At 43.8% G+C, this 19270-nt stretch overlaps 1 protein-coding gene across 3 annotated transcripts in view; it reads right to left on the minus strand.

Annotated features, from left to right (window-relative positions):
• The window catches only part of LOC101703111 (phosphatidylinositol 4-kinase alpha-like), a 37341-nt gene that overhangs the window by 6828 nt on the left and 11243 nt on the right, over positions 1–19270 (minus strand). Inside the window, exons 3-9 of one of the 3 annotated variants that reach the window (XR_015447893.1) lie at positions 19164–19224; positions 17643–19081; positions 17441–17522; positions 15670–17149; positions 13023–13142; positions 7733–7819; positions 5584–6292 (exon numbers count right to left, since the gene is read on the minus strand). Coding sequence is in view for 1 of the 3 variants with exons in the window: in XM_087202709.1 (XP_087058835.1) it covers positions 7733–7819; positions 13023–13082 (147 nt within the window). In the remaining 2 variants the exon portion in view is untranslated. Of the gene's footprint in view, positions 1–5583; positions 6293–7732; positions 7820–13022; positions 13143–15669; positions 17150–17440; positions 17523–17642; positions 19082–19163; positions 19225–19270 lie in introns of those variants that run through there. The other 2 variants (XR_015447892.1, XM_087202709.1) reach the window with 2 other exon arrangements.

Here is a 19270-nt window from a genome sequence, read left to right on the forward strand (position 1 = left end):
CAAACAAATAGAGAACTGTTTTCCATCCTTTTACTTTCAGTCTAAGGATTTCCTTTTGCGTTAGGTGTGTTTCTTGTATACAGCATATTGTTGGGTTTTGCTTCTTAATCCATTCTGCCAGTCTATTTCTTTTGATTGGTGAATTGAGGCCATTAACATTGATAGTTATAATTGACAGATATTGACTCATCCTTGTCATGATGTTTTACTCTTGTTGGCTCTTTTATTTCTTATTTTCCCCCCTTATGCTCTAGTGTCTTACCTTGCGTGGTGCCTTCTCTCTGCTGGGCCTCGTGGAGTTGTGACCTTCATTGTCTTTTTCTAGGATATTGCTTAAAATTGTTTGGAGTGCTGCTTTGGTGTTCATGAAATTTCTCAGGTGTTCTTTATCATGGAAGTATCTAATTTCCCCATCGATTTTGAAAGATAATTTTGCTGGATACAACAGTCTAGGTTGAAAGTTATTTTCTTTTAGGGCTTGAAATACTTCACTCCAGGCTCTCTTTGATTTGAGTGTTTGTGTTGAGAAGTCTGGTGTGATTCTGATGGGCTTTCCTTTGTAGGTGATTTGTTTATTTTCTCTAACTGCCTGTAGAATTTTGTTCTTCTGTTCGGTTTCTGGGATCTTAACTATTATACGTCTAGGTGTAGATTTGTTTTGGTCATGGCTGGATGGAGTTCTATATGCCTCGCTTATCTATACATCCAATTCTCTACCTCTGTCTGGGAAGTTATCTACTATTACTTCTGTGAACAGTTTTTTTTATGTCCGTGGTACTTTCTCCTGTTTTTTCGTGGACTCCTATGAGTCTTATGTTATTCTTCTTTGCATCATTTAGAAGCTGTTGGATTGATTTCTCATGGCCCCTTACTATCTTTAAGAAATCTCTGTTTTCATAGCCCTTAACTGCAATCCTGTCTTTTTTTTGTTTAATTTTTTAAATTCTTTTATTTTTTTATTTTTTTTAATCCTGTCTTCTATATCTTATTCTGTCTTCAGATTCTCTTGGTCTGCTCTGCATGCTTTCAATGGAGTTTTTAATCTCCTGAATATCTGTTTGAATCTGTTTCATGTTTTCCATTTCTTTCTTATGCTGGGCATTCATGGCTTCCAGCATGTTTCTGATCTCATCTATTTTCTTATCTGTTTCTGCTCTAGAGCTTCTAATCATGTCTTTCACTCTGCTCACCATATCTGTATTTATCTGGGAGATTATTTCTGTTTTGAAATTTTCTAGAGCCTCATGCATCTTAGGGTTAAGAAGCAAAATCCAGCAATATTCTGTATACAAGAAACACACCTAACTCAAAAGGAAATCCTTAGACTGAAAGTAAAAGGATGGAAAACAGTTCTCCACATGACAGGAACCCAGAAAAAAGCAAGCATAGCAATCTTATTTGCAGACAAAGTAGATTTCAAACCAAAACTAATTAAGAGAGACAAAGATGGTCACTACATCCTTGTGAAGGAAACAATCCAAGAGGAAGAGATGACAATCCTAAATATATATGCACCAAATACAAATGCCCCCAACTATACAAAACAAATATTAATGGACATGAAAAACCAAATAATCACTAATACAATTGTGGTGGGGGACCTCAACACCCCTCTATCACAAATAGACAGATCAACTAGAAAAAAAATTGACAATGAAATTCTAGAACTAAATGAAGCTATTGAACAAACGGACTTAATAAATGTTTACAGAGTGTTCCACCCCACAAAATCAGAATATACATTCTTTTCAGCTGCACACAGGTCATTCTCCAAAATAGATCACATGCTAGCTCATAGGACATATCTAAGTAAATGTAAAAGAATAGAAGTCATCCCTTGTATATGATCAGACCATAGTGCAATACAATTGGAGATCAATAACATAAGAAACCGCAAAACACCCATAAACACATGGAAATTGAACAACACCCTCCTGAACAACCAATGGGTGACAGAGGAAATTAAAGAAGCAATTAGACAGTTTCTACAAGTAAATGATAATGCCAGTACAACATACAGGAATCTGTGGGACACAATGAAAGAAGTTCTATGCGGGAAATTCATAGCAGTGAATGCCCATATTAGGACAACAGAGAGAACTCAGTTAAATAACTTAATGCAGAACCTCAAGACCTTGAAAAAGAAGAGCATAACAAACCCAAAGCTCGTACAAGAAAGAAAATTATAAAGATCTGAGCAGAAATCAATGCAATGGAGACTAAGAGAATGATACAAAAAAATCAATGAAACAAAGAGTTGGTTTTTTGAAAGAATAAATAAAATTGATAAACCTTTAGCCAACCTTACCAAAAAAAGGAAAGAAAAGGCTCAAATCCATGCAATTAAGAATGAAAAAGGTGAAATCCAACAGAAATCCAGAGAATCATCAATACCTACTTTGAGAACCTGTACTCTAATAAAATGGAAAACAGAAGAAACGGACAGATTCCTAGATACACATGAATTGCCAAAATTAAATGAAGAAGGTATAGAAATTCTAAACACCCCAATAACAATGAGTGAAGTTGAAAATGTAATAAAAAACTTACCAACAAAGAAAAGCCCAGGTTCTGATGGCTTCACTGCTAAATTCTACAAGACATTTAAAGAACTATCACCATTACTCTTTAAACTCATCAAGGAAATTGAAAGGGAAGCAAGGCTTCCAAATTCATTCCTGGAAGCGTTACTTTGATTCCAAAACCAGGGAAAGGCACAACCCAAAAAGAGAACTACAGACCAATGTCCCCAATGAACATAGATGCAAAAATCCTCAACAAGATATTGGCAAACAGAATACAGACTGTAATCAAGAAGATCACACACCCTTACCAAGTCGGATTTATCCCAGGGATGCAAGGATGGTTCAACATCCATAAATCAATAAATGTAATACACTCTATTATCAGAGTCAAGGACAAAAAACATATGACCATCTCAATAGATGCAGAAAAGGCATTTGACAAAATCCAACACCCATTCATGATAAAAATGCTACAGAAAATTGGAATAGAAGGTCTTTATGTCAACCTGATTAAGGCTATCTATGAAAAACCAATGGCCAACATCATACTAAATGGTCAAAAACTGAAAACTTTCACTCTAAAATCAGGAACAAGACAAGGATGCCCACTATCACCCCTCCTGTTCAATATTGTTCTGGAAACATTAGCCACAGCAATTAGAAAAGAGAAAGAAATGAAAGGAATAAAGATAGGAAAGGAAGAGGTGAAACTGTCATTATTTGCTGATGATATGATACTCTATATAGAGACCCCAAGAACTCCACCAAAATGCTTCTAAACTTAATAACCAAATTCAGTAAAGTAGCTGGATACAAGGTCAACACACAAAAATCAATAGCCTTCTTACACGCAAATAGCAGACTCATTGAGAGAGAAATTCGGGAAATAATTCCTTTTACAATAGCATCTAAAAAAATGAAATATCCAGGAATCAACCTCACAAAGGAAGCAAAAGACCTCTACACTGAAAACTACAGCACTCTGAAAAAGGAGATCAACGACGATACAAGAAAATAGAAAGATATCCCTTCTTCCTGGTTAGGAAGGACCAATATAGTGAAAATGGCCATACTTCCAAAACTACTATATAGACTTAATGCAATGCTGATTGAAATTTCAAAAATCGCTGGGGATTTAGCTCAGTGGTTTCGTCACCTGTTGCGCAAGCACGAGGACCCGAGTTCGAGCCCCAGTACCAAAAAAAAAAGAAATTTCAAAAATATACTTCACAGAACTAGAGAAAACAATCCAGAAATTCATTTGGAATCAGAAGAAACCTAGAATAGCAAAAGCAATTCTAGGCTACAGAGACATGGCTGGTGGTATCACAATCCCCAACTTGAAGCTATACTACAAAGCTACTGTGATAAAAACAGCATGGTACTGGCAAAGAAACAGACCCAAGGATCAGTGGACTAGATTAGAAGATGCAGAAACAACTCCAGACATACTCAGCCACCTCCTCTTTGCCTAAGGAGCCAAACACCCTCATTGGAGGAAAGATAGCCTATTTAATAAATGATGCTAGAAAAACTGGATTTCAGACTGTCAAAGATTAAAGCTAGACCCATACTTATCATCATGCACTAAACTAAGATCAAAGTGGATTTAAGATCTAAATAGTAAGACAGAAACTCTAAACTTGCTGGAAGATAAGTTAGGTAGAACTCTTGAAGACATTGGCATAGGAAAAGACTTCATGAACAAAACCTCAGTAGCACAGGAACTAGCAGAAAGAATCAACAACTGGGATCTCATCTTATTAAAAAGCTTCGGCACTGCAAGAGAAACCACCAACAGAGCTAAGAAACAACCTACAATGTAGGAAAAAATTTTTAGCAGCTGTACCTCAGACAAAGGTCTACTATCAAGAATATATAAAGAATTGAAAAAAATCAGACCCCCCAAATTCAAAGACCCAATTCAAAAATGGGCATCCGAAATGAACAGACATTTCTCAGATGAAGTAAAAGCAGCAAATAAATATATGAAAAAATGTTCAATATCACTGGTCATTTGAGAGATGCAGACGAAAACAACACTGAGATTCCACCTGACCACAGAAAGAATGGCTGCTATCAAGAAATCAACCAATAACAAATGGTGGCAGGGTGTGGGGAGAAAGGAACCCTTCTCCATTGCTGGTGGGAGTTCAGACTTGTGCAACCACTGTGGAAATCAGTATGGAGATACCTCAAAGAACTAGAACTAGAGGTCCCATTTGACCCAACTATTCCCCTGTTGGGTATCTTCCCCAAAGAATTAAAAGAATCATACCACAGTGATATATGTACACCCATATTTATAGTTTGTAATAGCTAAATCTTGGAAACAGCCCAAGTGCCCATCAACTGAAAACTGGATAAAGAAGATGTGTTGTTTTTTTTTTTAATATAAAATGGAGTACTACTGAGCCGCAAAGAACAAGAAACTAGAGACATTTATAGCTAAATGGATGCATATTGAGGCCATACTCTTAAGTGAAATAAATAGGACACACATGTGTAAATACCAAATAGTTTCTCTAGTGTGAGAAACTGAAAATGTAAATAAGGACTAAAAAGTATAATAAATAATGTGAAATAGGAAGAAAAGGTGCAAATTGGAAGGGGATGTGTGAGGGGTAGGGGAAAGGAAAGAAGGGAATGGAACATGAGGAAAAAAATGGAAACAAAGTCTTTGTAGGTAGGGCTGGAGGGGTTAAAGAGAGGGCAGGGGAATGTGGAAAAAATAAGAACCAAGATGGATTATGTAAAGGTGCAAATTTCCAATGATGATGTCCTTATATTGTATACCTTAAATGCACCAATAAAATTAATTTTTTTTTTTGGTACTGGGGATCAAACTCGGGTCCTTGTGCTTGTCAGGCAGGTGGCGGAACCACTGAGCTAAATCCCCGGCCCTTAAAATTAATTTTTTAAAAAATCCATCCTCATCGACGAATGCACAGGCACCCCCATCAGAACCAATATCAACAGGCCTTCAACTGACAGTCTTCCAATTTCAGTAGAGAAATGGCTCCCCCTACTGATCTTTTGAAAAAATACCAGCTCTACAAGCCACTCTAACAAACTGTGTTCTGTTTTCCAATATTTGTGTAGTCAGGCATTAACACCACAATCTATGAGGAGGACCAAGGCTTGAGAGGGTAGCAGGCTGGCCAGGGTCTTGCCAGGGCAGCCTCTTTGCATCTCCTGTCAGGCCTACACTGAGGGTCAGTGTCCTACCGGCACTTCCACTCCATTCTTGCCACCCAGCAGCCACTCCCAACAGGCCAAGGCAGTCTCCATGCCATGCTCATTGAACATTTGGAGGAGACCCCAACACAGATGATGGAGAAGTTGTGGGTCACAATCTGGAATCAAAAACAGGTCATTCAGAGGCCTTTGACCCTGGCTGGGTCAAAGGTTCTGTGGGTTGATAAGACAGTCAGCTCCAGCTAGGGCCAACAATGGCCTTTTATTTACTTTCCACTCATAGATGCCACAGAGAACTCTATTTGGAGAGCACCACCTCTTTCTTTGCCCAGGACTCCAGTTTATTAAGAACCACTTTGGCAAACATTCACTTAGAAGTGATCCAGAATTCCACGGGGCTTATGTGCATTACCTTTGCTGCTAATGAGCATTGCAGTCAGCTTGAACGTGGCCTGTGTATAGTGCTGAGAATTATTGTGGTCCAAAGCTGTACTCAGATCCTGCACCATCATTTTGTTCAGGTCAGACATCTGGCCTGTAGCACCTGAGAACCAAATCATTCCATACTCCTGCAAGAAGCAAACTGATCAGCTGCCAGGACCTGGTTGAGGACCTGACCATGCTCACAATAGGACCAGCAATGCCAGTGTGTGTGTTTGTGTGTGTGTGTGTGTGTTTGTGTGTGTGCACATGAGCATGCATGCACTGTGCGGGGGGTTGAACCCAGGACTTCACGCTAAACACATTTTACCACTGTAGACCTAACAGATTTTTCTAAAAGAATTTCTCTTCCAGAAATGCCTGTTAGCACCCCCACTACTGCAGATGTTCCTTGAGGGTAGGGGACTTGTTCTATTTTTGTGGCCAGTGCTGTGCCCATGGTCTGACCCATACACAAACACATGGACTAGATAAGTAAAATTCCTCTAGACTCAATGATTCAAACAAGATCAGTTGCATTCTTTTTGTTTGAGATTCGAGGGACTAAACTCAGGGCCTTGTGCATGCTAGGCAAGCACTTTATTGCTGAGCTGCCTCATTGTCTTTAAAGTTAGACATAATTATTTTTCCCAGGAAGTGTTTTCTGATTCATAAACTATAAAGAAGATCTGACTCGTCCTCCACTCCCAACCCCAAGAAAATCTCTCTCTCAAATTCAGACTTTCTTCTGCCACCAGGGTATTGAAATCAATGTGGAATGGACTCTCAGCAATTCCCAGCATGTGGTCAACAGTCACTCAGCAGAGCATGGATTCTACTTGCAGAGACTCCAGTGAAGAGCAACCACTGGAATAAACAAGAGGCAGTGTTTCAGGGGAGGGGAGCCCCCCTCAGATCAGGCTACTGACAAACTTTCATAGTTCCCAATGGTGTCAATGAGTTTCTGTGTTTTGTGGATAAGGGAACTACCTGGCTTGCAACCACAAGGACCCAAGTTTGATTCCCCGTACCAAAAAAAAAAACAAACAAAAAACTACACCAATAAACTGCAGTGTGCTGGGTGAAAGCCTTCAAAGTGGAGCTGACAGGGCCGGGGATTTAGCTCAGTGGTTTCACTGCCTGCTGCACAAGCGCAAGGACCCGAGTTCGATCCCCGGTACAAAAAAAAAAGTGGAGCTGAGAGAGGTTGTTCCTAAAGCTGTTCTGCCTGACTGTGGCAAGTTACTTAATTTCAGGAGCCTTAGTTTCTTTAACTGTAGAATCAGAATCATAGTGTGCACATCTCAGCAAGTACCCAGGAGAATGCATGGCACTCAACAAGTGTTTGTCACCACTTTTAAAAAAAGCCAAAACCCAGAATTCCTCAGCATAGTCAGAAGATGCATATGTGAGGTACATGCTCCAAAATATGCCAATAGTGTTGGGGCTCCATGCTACTCAAGCCACCTAAATTGAGTGAATTCCACATTGCTCAGACTCATTACTTATGTCCCACAAAAAAAGAGCCAAATGGCATCAAACCACGAGAATGCTCTAAACCTTGGACACTGGTGACAAAATTACCTCACCTGCATAGGGGTTGTGCAAATCAGGGAAGCCATGAAGTTGGAGTAATCTTTTGTCACAAAAGCCAGGTGCTCGGTTAGCTGATTTGCCTACAGGAAAAAAAAACAAGGCAATTATTGTAGATCGTCAAAACATCACCTTTTTTTTTCATGACTACACAGAAGTCTAATTAAGAAGTCCAGATCAAACGGGTATGGTGGCACACACCTATATAATTCTAGCACTCTGGTAGGCAGAAGGATCATGAATTAGAGCCCATGCTAGGCAACTTAGAGACTTCGTGAGACCTTGTCTCAAAATAAAAACTAAAGAAAGGCTAAAGAGATGTAGCTCATCAATCTCCAGTACCAAAAAAAAAAAAAAAAAGGGAAGAGGAAGAAGGAGAAGATGACAAGTTCAGATCCAGGGGCTACTAAAATTGTTGTGCCAATAAGTAAATACGATGAAATACTTTAGAATAGGTTCTAGAATCAGATATATCACACACAAAAAGATCTTTTTAAAATTTTAGATGTAGCCAGGATTCGTGATGCATGCCTATAATCCCAGCACTCCAGGAAGTTGGGGGAGGAGGACTGCAGGTTCAAGCCTAGCATCAGAAATTCAGCAGTTTAAGAAGGTCCTGCCTTAAGATAAAAGTTAAAAGTAGAAAAGGGCTAGAGATGTAGCTCAGTGCAAAGATTCTGGGCTCAATTCCCTGTACCAAAAAAAAAGAAAAAGAAAATAAAAAATTTTTGATGTGGGAAGTGCCTCCAGAAGGCACTTGGTACTAAAATTTTCTGAATGTGATGGCAAAAGGGAGACCGAAGGTGGGAGTAAAAGCTAGCAGGGCCCTTAACCATCCAACAGCTGCCCAAATGTCTGGAAAGGTGTGTCCCCTGAGCACGAAGGCAAACCACTCCCTCATATGTATCTTCCTGTAAACCTCAGCCTCCCAGGCCCTCCCCACTTCTGGACCCAGGTGCTCAGTACCCTGGGCAGCTTCTTCTCCTTGAAGGACCCTAGTTAGCAAGACAGACTCCATACTGCTGCTTGACCCACCTCCCTGCCCTTTAGATGAACTCAGAAGGAGGAAGCTTAGAAACCTCCTCCCCTTAGAAAGTCTCTTTAGAAACAACAATTAATCAACTATTGTTAACAAATGTTCTAACAGCAGGACGTTCTGCTTCTGTACCTTTTGCTTGCTTTGCTAGTTCTATCCCATAGGGGGGACTAGAAACTGTTGGCCTCAAAGGTGTATAAATTATGTTAATCTCCCCCACTCCGGGCTCCAGTTGGATGCTTGGCTCGGGTCCCAGCCAGTAATAAACTCCTGTGTGGATTTAATATCCATCTCCGGTTGGTTCTTTCTCACTGGGTGCAACACTCCTAACCCTGGCTTTTCCTTGCTATCCACTCTGCAGCTCCTGCTCAGCCAGTGGCACACATTTTTCCTTTAGCATCATTTACTACAAATTGACACAACTCATGTTGAAATATTGATACTACTAATAAAAGAGAAATTTCTCAAATGTTTGGAGTTTGGAGGGACTTTTTTTACTGGGGGAGTAGGCATAAAGTGGGTCAAAGGAGAAAATATAAATTTTGGGGAAAAGCAAAACACAAGCAAGAACAAAATTATATGGCTCTTGTACAACAATATTAAACTAGCTTCTTTAAAAACAAAACAAAAGTCACATAGCTGTATGTGGTGGAGGCTAAGGCAGAACTGCAAGTTCTCGAGGCCAGCCTGGGCAATTTAATGAGACTATCAAAAAATAAAAAGGGCTCAGTGGTACAGTGTCTCTGGGTTCAATATCCGATACTGCATTTGTGCATGTACACACACACACACACACGTATATATATATACACACATGCATGTGAGCACACATGCACAAAGTCAGAAGTGTTTTACATTTTTTGCAGTGTGGCCTTTAGCATCATGCGGTGGGGGTGGGGAGCTCAAGGATATAGCTCAGTGGTACAGCACCTACCTAGCATTAACCAGGACTGCATTTGAACCTGGCTTGACATTAACCATCTGTGAGCTTGGAGAAGGCACTTAATGTCTCTCAACTTCAGTGTGCTCCCCTGAAAACTGGGGATAAACCCCGGTATGATTACACTCTTCTGTAATTCTAGCACTTTGGGAGGCTGAAGCAGGAGGATTCTGAGTTTGAGCCCAGCCTGGGTAGTATAACAACTTAGTGAGACCCTATCTCAAAATAAATAAAAAAGGGCTGGGGGATGTATGAAGGCCCTAGGTTCAATCCCCAGTACCAAAAAAGCAAAATAAGTGAGAATAACTGCCTCTCTCACAAAGCTATCACAGGTAGGGTCAACGCAGTAAGATACACAAAGCCCCCAGAACAACAAATGGCATACGGTAGGGCAAAGTGCAAGCCAGATCTCTCCCTTCTAAAATTGCTCCCATGTACCCAGTATGCCCAATCTAAATCAGCCAGAGGACAGCAGAGGAGACACCAAGAGGTGCTGGAGGAGGGTCTTGCTGAGGTTTCCTGATGCAGTGGTCCTATTAGGCTGATATCCTGCTGCTGAGACTGTCCTTCAAGAATGTTCTTCTCAAAGCATCATATGATGGGAGATGTTTCAAGGGTGCTGCACTCTCCAGTGCTTTCTATGGGGCAAAAGTATCTTAGGTTCTTGAGCACAACTAACAAGTGGACACATAACTAAATGTATCTCTGTCTGTTTAGCATTGGAGAGGGTAAAACCTAACTTACATTTAACTTTTTGAGAACAAAGATTAAAATCTTTTAGGCAAAATAGATCTCTCACAAGTCAGCTGGCCTGATCCTAGAAAAGGAGTGTGTGTGTCTGTGTGTGTGTGTGTGTGTGTGTGTATGTGTGTGTTTGTAATGGGATTGAACCCAGGGCCTCTGCAGTGAGCTACATACAAGCCCTTTTTAAACTTTTTTTTTCAAATTTTGAGACAGGATATTGCTGCGATGCTACATATCCAAGCCAGGCTCAAACTTACTTAGGACCTTGCCTCTCAGCCTATGAGGACTGGTGTAGGGAACAGGGGAAGGGGACATTACCAGAACCTCTGCAGTAAGTCCTAGTCTCCTGCGAGCCACAGCAGCACACGGTGAATTACAGGAAAGGTAGAAAAATGAGACTGAGAAGAAGCTGATCTTTGGGTCTGATCAGTGCTGCTCTGGGCAGCAAAGACAAAAGCTCCCTAGCTTGCAGCACCTTTTATTCAGTACATGGGGAAACAAAAGTAACAAGTGAAATATAGAGTTCAGTACTTCACATTGGGATAAACAAGGTGTAACAAAAGGCTGGGGGGCAGTGGAAATCTAAGAAGATGAGGAACTATGCAGATGAAGATTTGGTTCCTCCCTGGCGTCTCTACAGGTGTGGTTTTGTCCTGGAGATTACAGCATTGCAGGATCACTGAGGTCTCAGTTGTGACCCCAAAATGCAATTATGCCTGGAATGTCATAGCTGGGCTGTAGGCAGGAGAACTAGGCCCACTCAAATGATTTTTCCCTAGAATTATGTAGCATTGCTCCCAACAGACTGGCACTACAGGCATGTGCCACTATACCTGGCAAACTTCTCATCCTAATCACTCTTTGAAGCAGTAGTTGTTAGGTATTTCAGAGCCCCCACAGAGCAAGCCCCCTCCTCTCCTTTCCCCCTGTCCCACTCCAGCCACAGGGAACGGGGAACTTCCGCATAGCTAAGGCATGACCTCCCTTTGTTAGTGACTCTCTGCTTAGTTAAGGTCCTTCTGCCCCACCAGTTTTGTGGTCAGATGTTCCAGTAAGATAGGGGCTTCCTGAATGCAGTGATTCCACCCCCCCCCACACACACACACCAAAACCTATTGCTACACACCCCAGCCCCAATCCCCCACCCCCACCAATGGACTAGTGCTCTCCCACCTGCAAGATCCCTATATAAGCTTCCAGCTCAGCCCACGCAGTTGCTGGTCTCCATCCTGTGAGTCAGCCCGGCAGGGTGCAGACTGCTGCCCCAATAAAGGTTGCTTGAATGTCCGTGTGTGCCCCCCCCTTCTTTTGCGACCCTTTCAGTAGTCATAAGCCCTCGCAGTCAAAATCTGTGAGTTCTCCTCACCTGACTGTGTCCTCCAAGTGGTAGAGAGGCCTAGTTCAGGGCACTGACCCCACTGTGTCCTGCCAACACAGGAAGGTCTGAGTGCTGGCTGCACATGGCTCAGCTGGTCACATGTGCTGAGGCTGGTGTCTTTGGAGAAAGTCAGTGACCTTGAGGTGAGCACTCTACTATGAATGAGGTCTGGAGACAAGTGTTTCCCCTGGCATTGCCTCAGGCCCTGCACAGAGTCCAGAGAGCACTCGGGCCTAGGCAAGGACTCCTCTCTTCCTGCTTGGGTCCCAGGGAAGTCCTGCCACCCTTCCTCCTGGGTGCTCAGTATCTGTACCTCCCCATGTAAAGCCCACACCTGATGCTGAGAAAGTCAAAGAGCACACATGCCCTGAAAGTCCTGCTCCTGTTCAGATTAACCAAATCCTGAGTGAGGGAGTGATTGGGCAGTGGGCACTAGGGTTGTTAGATGCCAAAACACAACACTGGCTGGCCAGTTTCATCACTGGATGTTAACTGCCTGCTCTAATTCTCATTTACTTTTCAGCTCTAATTTAACTCAGAAACCACTACATTGTGAACTGGTTCTCCCCTAAATTAATCTCAAGCAGAACAAGATGAAGCTGAAGTACATGTGCGCAGTTCCACACCCCAGAACTATTAGGGAGCCAGGTGAATATTCCACATAAACATTAACTATGAAATGATGCTGTCCCTATCTAAAAGAGGTCAGTTTCTTTCCTTTTGGATACAGACACTCAAATCTAAATCTGACCTCATTAACAAATCAACTTTTGATCTCCATAAATCTATACATTAAAAATATAAGTATAATAAGGAAATGCCTGTTTTAATGGCTGCTGTTCTCCTCCTCCCCTCCCTCTTTCTCTTCCTTGTCCTCTTCATTTGTGGTACTAGAGACTGACAGGGTCTTTGAACTAAGCTACATCCCCAGCCCTAATTTTATTTTTAATTTTGACCAGGTTCTTTCTAAATCACTGAGTTGCCAAGGCTGGGCTGCCACCTCTTCCTTCACGAGTGTCACCCAACTCCTGTCTGTCAACACACATCACACACATCCAACACATGTGTACAGAGGGGAATTTCACAACAAACTACACATAAACTTGAGTCCTTCTCTCACTCCTATAATGCTGCTTCCACAAATTAAAGAGGGGGGGTGTCACTGCTCAGCAGGAGGTTTGCACATACCCCGAGAGTTGTGTTCTGCTTGTTGTATCCGGCAAATTGAAGGATGCTCTCAGTAGCCATGGCCAGCCCTGTGTGCTGGGACAGTCCTGACACCTAGTTTTGATGTTTGTTCAGATATTCCTAAAACAGGAAGAAAACATGCTATTTCACTTAAAGGGAAAAATAAAGCTTTACAAAAAAGGTGTGGAGTAGCAGAGGAAGCACCAAGTTTCAATGTTGCATCTGCACCTTACTCCTCAGCTCTGAGATAGTCAATAAGGTCTATGACTGGGTGCTGCTTGCTCATCTATGAATGAGGACAAGGCCCAAGCCCCAGAGTGGCTGTCACATGGTTAAGAGGAGAGGATCACTCCTTTCTGAGAATCTACCACTTAACCTAGAGCTGTGTTGGCCACTTGGGACATAAGCTACAAGGTCTTGGTCCTATGGACAGTGTGCAGCAGTATGGGGTGGAGCCTGCATACAGGCCATGGTCACTGCTGCAGCACCCCTGCTGTCCAAGGCAGGCAAGACATCAGGAGCCCAGGACAAGCACCTGAGCCCTCCTGGCTGGCCAATGGAGGAGGCATTGGAACAAAGGGATACCTGGCTGAGCCCAGAAGTGGGAGGGAGGCCTCCTGATCTGGGACCACAGGGGTTCACACCACTAGAGCACCACCTACAGGAGTAAGGTTATGGAGTTGGGGGCTGGGGGATTATACATCAACAGAAACTAACTCCCCACAGAAAAACACACAGGAGCATACACATAAAACTAGGCCACAGAAAAACATCCATGGATCCCATGGTTATGGAGAGTGGCTAGTGATCAAGTTTAAAAGGAAGTATATTGACCAGATGCTATTAAAACTGAACCACTCTGTTAGGCATAGATGAGGGCAGACAGGAAGACTGAGGCTGGGAGGTGGGACTGAGCAGTGAGAGCTGTGTGATGCTCAGAAAGGGTAGGCTGCTGTGGAAACGGGAAAGCAGGGATGGGGGTGGGTTGCCAAGGGTGGCACCTGGGGGAAACATGCAGAGCATTTCAAGCTCTGTCATTTTCTACTTCTTTTCCAGGACAAGGTTACCTGAGAAAATGCTAGAGAAAACAAAAAAGTCTTTCTACTGACTCCTTTTTGTCCACTAAACCTTTTAGGCATTAAAGGGCTCTTCCCCTCTCTAGACTACAGATTACATGAAACAACAGCAATCAGATTATTTCCCAAATATTAATAGTTTGGAAAACTGCCACAGTTTGAAGAATTCCAGTGTGCAAATGTGAAAACTACAAGGCATCAAATGGCTTATTTACCCAGCCCAGTGGCTCTGTCCAGCTTAGCCTGTGGGTCTGTCCCACACAGGGTCCACCTGGTCCAGCTCCCCCTTGCTGCTCAACCCCTTTGCAGAAGGAGGAAACTCACAGCAATCCCAGATACAAGCCCTATGTTCTTGTACAATGCATTTCCAAGCAGCCTCAAAAGCTCCTGGAGCTGGCTGCTCTACCCTTTCTGGATTCCATACCTAGAAACTATTTTTCTTTTCTTTTTCTTTTTTTGAGTTGGGATCTTGCAATGTTACACAGGCTGGCCTCAAACTTGCAACCCTCTTATCTCAGCCTCCCAAATACTTTTGATTACAGGCAGGAACTACCAGGCCCAGACTCAAAAACACTTTGAACTGGCCTTGAAATGTGAGGTCAATTTCATAAGTTCCTCTTGACATGCCTGCTCTTTGCTAACCTAGATTCCTACTAGTGGCATTTTTCTTTTCTTTGATCTGCCCCCTCCCCACACTTTGTGTGGGGTACTAGGGACTGAACCCAGGGCCTTTGCACTGTCCTACATCCCTAGCCCTTTAATTATTTAAGAGAGGGTCTTGATAAGTCAGTAAATTACCCAAACTGGGTTTGAACTTGATCCTCCTGCCTCAACCTCCCAGAGGCTTAAAGGTGTGTGGCACCACACCCAGCTCTTTGACCCCTTTTAAGGTGACTCTCCAGTCTCACATACTGTGGCATTTTTGTTCTGTCTCTTTTTGACTGTCTACAACAATGGCTCACCTTTCAGTCATCCACATTTATAAGCCAGTACTTTTATCTGAGAAAAACTCTTATGTACCTACTCATGCAGCCTACGTAGTCTTTTTCCAGGTAGAGCTTTACTGGGACACAAGTCCCTGGCTCTGCCTAAGGTTTATTCAATGCACTCAGCTCTTGGCACTGCTGCGGTCTTCCAGCGGCCTCCTCTGCCCACCACACAGGCCCCACTCATCTCACTAGGAGCCCCAAGTCCTGCCACACACTCTGCAACTCATCTGGTGTGAATGGTCAGGTCTAGGACTGCCCGTCCTGACGGCCAGCACACTCACCCATCAAGGTGCTCCTAACAGAGCACTACCTTGAGTTGCTAGTACTGAGTGTCCAGTATCCTCAGGCTTTATACCAACTGATGTTCTTGGTCTCTGTTTATTCATACTACTGCTGTTTGTATTTTGAGTTCACTGTGCCTGTGTAAAGCTCCCTGGACTGCTCAAAGGACCTTATCAAGATTGCCTACATGTACCAATTCTCCACAATGAATGCAATCATTCTGTATTGCAAACATGTACTAATAAAAATTAAAAATTATGAACACACACGGATCGCTTTTTGATGACTTCAAGAAAGCACCTGTAGGTGAGACTTGGTGACTGTAGGTGCCCACTTCATGGCCTCCTGCAGGATCATTCCACAGTGTGCAGCAAAGTCCTTCACAATGCTCTGGAAGTGGGTGACAATGCTTTTTTTTTTTTTTTTGGTACCAGGGATTGAACTCAGGACCTTGCGCTTGCAAGGCAGGCAGCAGGACCACTGAGCTAAATCCCTGGCCCTGACAATGCTTTTTAATAACCTGAAGTCAGCCTATCCAGACTGTTGTAGTGACTGACATGGGCTGAATTGTTTCTTCCCTAAAAAACTATGTTCATAAAACCTTAACTCCCAGTACCTCAGAATAAAATTGTACTTGAAGACAGAACTTTGAAAGAGGTGACTAAATTAAAAGGCCTTAGGATGGTCCCTAATCTAATCTGGTTGGTATCCTTATGTGAAGAGGAAATCTGAACACCCAGAAACACTAAGGATATGTTCCCACAGAGAGATCATGGAAGGACATACTATAGTGAGAGGGTAGCCATGAAGAGCAGCCACCTGTGTGGATACCTTGATCTTGGGACTTTCAGCCCTCACAACTGTGAGGAAATCATTTCCTATTCCTTAACCTATCCATTCTATGGTGCCTGGCTACAGCAGTCCTAATAATGATCATGTTCTAACACCAAGGCTCCAGGGTACAGGAAGTCACATACACTGTGGTCTGTAATTCTTTTTTTTTGGTACCGGGGATTGAACTCGGGTCCTTGCACTTGCGTAGCAGGTAGCGAAACCACTGAGCTAAATCCCCGGCCCTGGTCTGTAATTCTTGCACTAGGCACACACAGTGCAACATATCCCAGGTCAATAACTAAAGGGAAGGCTGTTCCGGGTGGCAAATATCCTCATGTCTGCCACATCACAGCACAAGAAAACTCCCCAGTGACAGCTGGTCTGGATCCCGTTCAGATTAACCAGGTGTGTTTTCTATGAGTTTCTATGTCCTTGTCCCAGGCTGCAGGAGCACAGAGCTGAGCTGAGCTGAGCTTTATCCTACCATAGCAGGGGCTCTGAGACTGAGTCAGGGAGAGGAGATACCCAGTTCATCGTCCTCATTTGGAGTTATTTACTCTGCCTGTCAGTCAATGCCAAAGCTGTCCCACTCTATTACCAAAACAGCAAAAAGGTGATATGCCTCCAAGTCAATATGTCTGAAACTCACAGGTCAGGAGGCAGGCGAGGCCAAGGCTAGCCCTTGCCCTCTGCAGCAGGACTCCAGCACTGCTCAGTGTCCTCACTATGGAACAAAGCCAAGACCACTCACACCTTAAACTGCTGGGTACAGAGGGACCTCCTGTAGTCAAGTACTTGCCCTGATATACTCAGGGAATGGTAGTGAAAACGGGCCTTAGTGCAGGGACCAGGTAGGGCCTACCTCTCGGGCTTTGTATGTGTCAGGAACTGTGATCTGATAGGGCACGTCAGGGATGCTGTAGTAAGGCTGGTCCTTATGAATGTCCTGTAAGCACAGTGAGAGTCCTATTCCAACCTGCCTTCCTGCGGTGTCCGCAGCCAACCCACTGGCCTAGCAGTACATTTGCCACCCTTTCCCACCAGTGCCCCATCCACCATGGTCTTCCAGACTTGCTGCAGCTTACTGGGAAACATCAGGCAGGATTTGGGCCCCTCCCATGAGCAAATTCACCACGTATAGCCTAAATTAGTCTCAGGCATATCACTGGAGGAGCACCCCACAACACAGGGTGGACAGTGGGTGCGTTGGCCAGCCCAGGTCACCCAGGATACTCACAGCACTCAGCGACAGGGATAGAGTCTGCAGGATGTCCAGCATGGTCTTCAATACAGTCCCACTCCAGAGCAAGTGGGGAAACCTATACCCAAGGCAGGCTCTCAGGGCCCAGGAGTCGAGCCTCCCAGGTGCCTTCACTCCCTGGGTGGGAGTGGGGGTGGGGCACCGCCTTCTCCTCCCCCTGCACCAGCACAAGCTACACCTGCTGATGGCTGCTGAAGGTGGTATGCCAGGATACCCTCAGGCAGGCACCAGCCCTCTGCAGGCTTTCCACAGTAAAGTCCATAGTGGCTGATCAGAAATGATTCCTAAGCCCAGCAAGTCCCATTCCTCAAGGCCTAACATGCCCCAGGTGGCCTGCTTCAACCCTGATAACAACAGGCTGTCTTGGTTACACTAGCCGGGCCATACCCTCTCCCTCCCCAAAATAATTCTAGTAATTTATCTGGAGAATTATTGGTAATCAGCTAGGGTTCCCCAATATTTTTCACATCATCGCACAGATAAAAAATTTGTGCATGATACTCTAGGGCAGTGATGGTGAACCCTTTAGAACTTTCAATGATACAAACAGCCTGCTGTGGCACATGTGCCATAGGTTTGCCACACTGCCCTAGGGTAAAAAGAAAAAGCTCCTAAAAGTAACAGGTGAGGGTTCTGGTGGCCTCAGGGCTGGAGAAGCAATGCTTTTATGTAACTTTAAGGTCATCCATGGCACACTCCTCAAAAGGCTTGGCTCAGACACATCTCCCATATGTGTAAGACTTGTTCTTATTCTTGTGGCTCCTGGCAGGCTTCTGACTTACCCTTGAATAGTGAAGCTACCTGGACCAGGCATGCTGCATCTATAGCAAGCTCCCAAACCCCTGGACCTTCAGGGAGTTGCAGGCAGGCTTAGTGTGGGTGTATACTACCACTGGCCTGCACACCTCAGAGAGGGTGGACCTGACCATCTCTGAGGGTTCTCATCAGAGTGGGGACATGTCCCAAGAGGGTCTGCTTTGGTTCCTAGCACACAGAGTAGAATAGTGCCAGTGTGGGCTTTTGCTCCTGAGAAGCCCATTGTTTACTCATTCTACTTAGGGACTGTTGGCTGGACCCTGGGCTAGGAGATGATGGGCTGGATCCTCCCATCGTAGGTGAGATTTAGAGACAAAGGGACATGACTCCTGTCACCAAGATAGGTACTGTAAAAAATCTCACCAGGCCTATGAACCCAGTACTCGGAAGGCTGAGGCAGAAGGAGTAGCATGAGTTAAAAGCCAGCCAGGACTACACAGTGAGCAACCTCAAGGCTGGCCTGGACTACATATCAAGGCCAAAAATCTCAATAGCTCAGAAAAGAGGCTTCTGGAGTAAACTAACTGACACTCTGGGGAAGGCTACATCATCCCTGAGAGCTTTTGTTCTGAACCCATTGTCTTCTGGACTGATGATATAAGAATGAGTTCCCCTCATTCCAAATCACAAACATTTACACACATGCACACAAAGATCAATGGGAAATGGAACTTAATTATCCACCAGACCAGACAGGTACTTGTCTGTCACCCTCCTTGTCCTCTTGTGAATGTGGTTGAAGCTCACCAACAGAAACTGAGCATGTTGCTCTAGCTCCTCTTCATTCTCCTTTGTCTTGGCCTAGATTCAGAAGAGAAGGTAGAATAGTACCCCTGTATGATGCTCTGCAGCAGGTGGATGCTTATGCTCTGAAGAGGCTTACTTTATCTGCCATCATGTTTAGGAAGGCATTGAACACTTTGCAATCACACACTGCATCACCCCTGAAACAAAAAGGTTTCCATAGATCAGGCACAGGCCCGCTGGCAT

The sequence above is a fragment of the Heterocephalus glaber genome, unplaced genomic scaffold, assembly GCF_053883595.1.
Source record: "Heterocephalus glaber isolate CG9 unplaced genomic scaffold, H.glaber_assembly_v1.0 deba00001781, whole genome shotgun sequence".
NCBI lineage: Eukaryota > Metazoa > Chordata > Mammalia > Rodentia > Bathyergidae > Heterocephalus > Heterocephalus glaber.